The 6520-nt window shown below is 36.9% G+C and overlaps 1 protein-coding gene across 1 annotated transcript; it reads right to left on the bottom strand.

Moving 5' to 3' along the window:
- Positions 1–1240: 1240 nt before the first annotated feature.
- LOC138160400 (olfactory receptor 9A4-like) lies at positions 1241–2634 on the bottom strand. Its single transcript, XM_069087003.1, has one exon. The coding sequence runs from the start codon at positions 2285–2287 to the stop codon at positions 1241–1243; it is 1047 nt and encodes a 348-aa protein (XP_068943104.1). The 5' UTR covers positions 2288–2634.
- Positions 2635–6520: the final 3886 nt, after the last annotated feature.

Below are 6520 nucleotides of genomic sequence, written 5' to 3' on the forward strand. Positions count from 1 at the left end.
TAGTGGGTGGGGGGGGGGCTCCATAATGGATTCCATGGAAGTTTGGGTTTCATGAGAAATACAGAGAGTAGAGAAAGAATAGAAAATTATTGGGGTTATGAACCTGAGAATAAGGGTCTAGAGTAGTCATGGAGGATAATTATAATTAATTATAATTATAAGAGTCAGAGAAATTGGGGCAGCTAGGTAGCTCAGTGAGTAAAGCACCGGCCCCAGAGTCGGGAGGACCTGAGTTCGGTTCCGGCCTCAGACATTTAACACAAAAAAACTAGCCATGTAACCTTGGGCAAGTTGCTTAATCCTAATTGCCCTCCAAAAGGCAAAAAAAAGAGTCAGAGAAATTGTCTCTGGATAGAGGTAAAAAAATGAAATTTGAACACTAATGAACAAAAACTAGTTGAAAGAGAGAAGGAAGGGGAAATCTATTTGACTTAGAGGGAAGGAATAATTATATAACCCTATGAAATCAGGACAGAAAAAGGAACCAATAAGCAAAACCCCAAAGGTGAAGGGGTACAAATATATGGGGAAATGAGGGGTAAGGAGAAGGGAGGCAAAAAGGATAGGTCTACCTTAAAAAAAAAAAAGATTAACCTTATGGAACTGAAAAAACATAGTACTGTTTACAGAAGAAGAGGAGAAAAATCATAACTTGAAAAAATAAATAAGAGACAAAATGGTGGGAAATATAAACCTAACCCTCATAACTTTAATGAGAGTTTAATTTAGCTTTAAATGTAAGTGAATTAACCAAACCAAGAAAATGAAAAAGTGATAGATTGGATAAGAAAACAAAACCTTATCATCTGTTGCTTACAAGATACCAATTTAAAAAACAAAGGCATACAAAAAATAAAACAGGGGATTCATGAAGTGAGTTTTTTTTAAAAAGTAGGAGATATAATCATGCTGTCTGATAAAGCAAAAACAAACATTAAAAAACAGGCATAAACAAGGGAACTACATTATACTCAAAGGAATCATAAACAACAAACTAATCCAGTGACTTTCTTTCCCTCTGCTCCATGCTAATTCTTAAGGAAGAAAGATGAAATATAAAAGATATTGTGAACTGATATACAGAGTAAAACAACAATAAAAGAGATGGAAGTGTAATGTGCTACTTCAATTAAATATTAGCAATAGGCAATTACTGACATTTTAATATGAAGATTTTACATTTTGGGTCTGTGGGGAGGGTTACTTGTTGGAATATTCCATTTTTTAAATTGTTAATGTTTTATGTCCTGATATGAATTGTTCCCACCAGAACCTGTCCTGGAAATATGTACTTCTTCAAGAGATGACTCAACTGTTTTACTGAATCTCTCAAGACCTCTATGAACTGATCATTCCTCAGAGTAAAGATGAAGAGGTTCAGCAATGGAGTCACCACTGATGTCATAAGGGAAATCATCTTGTTATACTCAGTTGTATCAGACTGCTTGGGCTTCACATAGAGAAAGAGGCAGGTACCATAGCCTATCACTACCATGGTGAAGTGGGAGGCACAGGTAGAAAAGGCCTTCTTCCGACCAGAAGCAGAAGGAATCCTCAGAATGGTACAAATGATGTAGATATAGGAGATGATGGTCGGGAGCAAAGAACCAAAAAGAATGAAAGCGGTCATCAGGAAGATAATGAACTGCTGAAATCTGTTGTCAACACAAGTGAGTCTGAGTAGCTGGCCTCTCTCACAGTAAAAATGATTCAGTACATTTGGCCCACAGAAGTAAAGGTGATATGTTGCAAAAATTGGCCAGATTTGGAACAGAAACTCAAATACCCAGGACACAATGACCACCCAGAGGCAGACTTGGTGATTCATGATGAGACTATACCTTAAAGGATTACAGATAGCTACATATCGATCTACAGCCATTGCTGCCAACAACACAAACTCTGAAGTCCCCACAGAAAGTAAGAGGAAGAGTTGAGCCATGCATGCACCAAAGGACATTGTCTGAATTTTGGTGGCCAGCAAACCTCCCAGCATAGTAGGAATATCAACAGTTGTGGTTAAGATCTCCATAGCAGAGATATTACCAAGGAAGAAATACATGGGAGAGTGGAGACGATAGTCCATACATACCATAACAATGATGAGTGAATTTCCAATCAATGTCACCATGTAAAGAAGGAAGAATATGGAAAAGAGCATATGGTGGAAATATTGTGAACCAGAAAACCCAAGCAGTCTCAATTCCAGAATTACTGAGTGATTGCCAAACATTCCACTGTCTGCTGAAGAGGTTACTAAAAAGTAAAGAATCATTAGTTTATTCATATTGGTGAAAAGAATAATGTATTTGGAATCAAAAGAGCAAGAGTTTAAGCCCCACCTTTAACTCCTATCAGTGATGTGCCTTTGGACTTTACTTCTCTTCAGTTTCAATTTTCCTATCTGTATAATGGGGAAATAATAATTGTCCTTTTTCACTGAAGTCCAATTCATTATAACACACAAGTGTCACTGGTTTCTTAAAGTCTATGCTACAGGATATGTGTCCGTCATTCAAGAACCAACTTAAGTCACTTCTGGGAGGCTCATCATCAGTTGTGATGAGAAAAGCCTTTTGTGAGCCTTAAAGTACCTGACAATTATGAGGTCTTATGATAATGCTGAACAACTCCAGGGAGAGCCCACATCTCTGAAAATAAAAGATTGTCTGAAAGTATTAGTAAATCTCATCTTATTTTTCCCCTCTGCTTCATTGGAGTTGAGCTTCTTAAGAAAGGAATGTCTGCTCATCTTTAATATAAACTCCTCATATATTTAATACCATGCACTTCCCACATCCCCTTTGTTGTCTTCCTCCCACAGATTGCAAACTCCTTGAAGGCAAGGACTATCTGTCTTTTTGTTTGTATTTGTATCCTTAACATTGAACACAGTGCCTAGCATATTTTAAGTGCCTAATAAATGCTTGTTGCCTTGCCTTCCCTCATGCTTTAGATTTTCTTAAACATTCATTTTGAGCTTACTCTAAATATCTATTTTGTACTCTTCTGTGATAACACAGAGTTTCCCAGTTTTGACTGACACCAATCTGTAGTCCTTCTCTCCTGTAGTCACCCTTCTATGATGACATATTTCAATACACCTTCCAACCAGTCACACTTAGGAAAGCTGAAATTCTGTCCTGAGTAATTAAATAAGATGTATCAAGATATACACTATGCAAAGGATGGCATAAACTAGGACAGAATTTCAGAGCTAGAAGGTAATTTAGAAATAATTTAAACTGACTGCTCCTCCTACCTCTGTTTCACAGAGGAAGAAACTAAGACCCAGAGAAAGGACCTGGATAGTCCAAAACAATAATATGAGTTAATGGATAAAAATCAAGCCTAAAACCCAAATCTCCTGTTCTCCTTCCTCCATTATACTGCATCTGTCCTTCATTCCCTTCTGCACATCTGTAACCAGGTGGAGCCACCACTTCTGAACTCTGATAGTTTTGCCTAATAAGGACACTTTTGCTAGGATATCGGAGCATTTTGTATTTTCCTTATATTTTCAATCACCTCTTAATGACCCTGGTTAAATCCCACCATTGTCACAATTGAAATGTTTCAAATCTTCTACATTTACATAAATATACACATTTGTATATATGTATGTGTCGGGCAGCTATGATTGTTGTTGTCTGTCCTTCATTCATGAAGTGGATCGTGACATCAGGAAGGTGATGTCATGATTTGCAAATGAATTGGATTTAAGTGAGGTAGGACTGCACTTTCTTTCACTTTCTCCTCCAGAACTATCTGGGTTCAGTGGCAAGATATCAATCAAAACAACTGGAGACGGTCCCTGTGGGGCAGGTAGGTGGCACAGTGAATAGTGCTGGTCCTGGAATCAGAAAGACCTGGGTTCAAATGTGGCCTAGATACTTACTCATGGTGTTACCCTGTGCAAATCACTTAACTCTGTTTGTCTCAGTTTTCTCATCTGTAAAATGAACTGGAGAAAGAAATTAAGATTTTCTTAAACATTTATTTTGAGCTTACTTTAAATATTTATTGTGTATTATTCTATGATAACACAGGAGTTTCCCTATTTTGAATGCCACCAGTCTGTAGTCCTTCTCACTCCAGAATCTTTGCCAAGAAAATCCCAAATGGGGTCACAAAGAGTCAGACAAGACTGAAATGACTTAATAATAACGACAAATACATGTATGTGTACATGTATTGATACATATATTCATATATGCATATGAGTACATTCATAATGAGTGAGATGTAAATAAAGGGATGTGCCTACTCACCAAGGGTGTTTGCCACTCTCTTATGGCAGATGCCCAGAGCTGAGTCCAAATGGAAGAGTTTCTCCTTCTAGATGGTAAAGTCTTCTCAATGATCTCAGCACTTTGCCCCCTGAAAGTCAGGAATAAATGTAGAGTGTTGGTTTTTTTTTTTCAAGAAAGAAGGAAAACATTAAGTAGAGTAACATACACATGCCTCTACTCTATGGCCTCAGGAATATTGGAATTCAGTAAGGAGGATGCAGGAATTCAGTTTTGTAGTTCAATCACTACTTCCTAAAGTACTACCTTACCAATATTCTTACACTTTACTCCCTTGACATGTACACTTTGATCCAGTAACACTGGCATCCTGGCTGTTTCATGAGCAAGATGCTCCTTCTGGGTTCTGAGCATTCTCCCTGGCTGTCCTCCATAACTGGAATGTTCTTCCTCTTCTGCTCTAACTACTCATCTTCCTGGTTTAAGTCCCAACTAAAATCTCACCTTGCAAAAGAAGACTTCCCTAACTCCTCTTAATCCCAGTATTTTCCTTCTTATAATTATTGCCAAATAATTACATATGTGTGTGTATATATCTTGCATTATATATATATGTGTGTGTGTGTATTTGTTTGCATGCTGCCCCACCCCCCACTAGATCATGTGCTTCTTGAGGTCAGGTACCAGCTTTTGCCTATTTTTCTATTCCCAGTGCTTAGTACAGTATTGGGCACATAGTAATTACTTAAGAAATGTTTATTTATTAATTGACTAATGGATCATTCATTGGTGACACGTTGACTGACTTCTTTGACCTCCCATTCTCTTGACCTTGACGGACTAGATCCAGAACACATGTCCAATCCACCCTGCCAATTTTATTTTACTCAACTTTGTACTTCCCTTATCTATAATAGCCATCAAGATATTCTATCTCTTTCTCTTCCTGTGGTACTTAGGGTCAGAGAAAAAAATAATCTCAGAGATGGAAATGGACTTCAAGAAATTATCTAATCTGGGCTGCCTTTGAACTGGGATTCCCTCTGCAATATTTTAAAGAAATTTCTATACACCTTGACCTAGAAGACTGCCCAAGATGAAAAAAAAAATCACTACTTCCTAAAGTAGCTTGTTCAATTTTGAGGGAATTCCAATTAATAGGAATTTCCCTTTATACCAAAATTAGGTCTACTTCCTGAAATTTTCATGTACAATTCCTTGTTGTGTCCACTGGGTTGAAGCAAAGCAAGTTTACTCCCCTTTCTATATCATGACACTTCAAACACTTGGAGCCAGCAATCCTAATCCTCTAAGTCTTACTTTGAAAGGTAAAACAAGCCCAAGATCCCTCAATTGATTTTTTTATTGGATGTTTTTCAGACCTCTTATTATTCTGGTTACAGTCCTCTGGGTACATGACCATTTGCCAATTTTCTGCTAAAATAGGGCTTCCAGAATTGAGCACCATACTCTAGAAGTAATCTAGGGTAATAGGAGTATCATTGCCATTTTTCTAGACATTAGAGTTTTGTTAATACAGCTTAAGTTCACTCAGTTTTGGTGGATTTTGAAGTGCATTAAAACCCTAGGTCTTTTTTATATTAACTATTGCCTACCAGCATTTCTTTCACCCCATATTTATGGGGATGATTTTGTTTTTAACTCAAATATGGGGCTTTCCATTTATTTTTAATAAATTCCATTTCATTAGATGCATCATTCTAGCTTGTAGAGATCTTTTTCTAATTCTGCCTAATTCTGGCATCCAGCATCTTAGTTTAGTGCCAAATGCAAATTCAAAAGGATAAAATGTATTACTTCATTAGACTGACTGATAAAATTGTTTAATAAATAAGGTTCTTATGTGGCTTGTCCTACAATAGAATTTGTCCTTACATATCTTCTTGGGATACTCCACTACTGACCTTTCTCCGTGGTTTACTTCAATCCATTAATTACCAAATTGAACTAATCATTCAAACATACCTAAGTATAGGTTTCGGTTTCTTTATGTATAAAATTAAATGTTTGGATTAGATTATATCTGACATTCCTTCTAGCTCTAAAGCTTTTCATCCACTTTCCCTTTTTTTTTCATCCTAGCCACAGGCAATTGTCAAATGCTTTCTCAAATGGCTTGCAGAAATCTACAAATACTATGTATGACGTGTCCCTAACCTCTCAGTCTAATAACTCTGTCAAAGAAGAAATCAGCTTTGTCTGACATGACTTACTCTTGATGAAACTATGATGGCTTTTAATGATCAACA

Source organism: Petaurus breviceps, unplaced genomic scaffold (genome assembly GCF_028583685.1).
Source record: "Petaurus breviceps papuanus isolate PSGF00001 unplaced genomic scaffold, PetGlider_PUasm1.0 181, whole genome shotgun sequence".
In the NCBI taxonomy this organism is placed as follows: domain Eukaryota; kingdom Metazoa; phylum Chordata; class Mammalia; order Diprotodontia; family Petauridae; genus Petaurus; species Petaurus breviceps.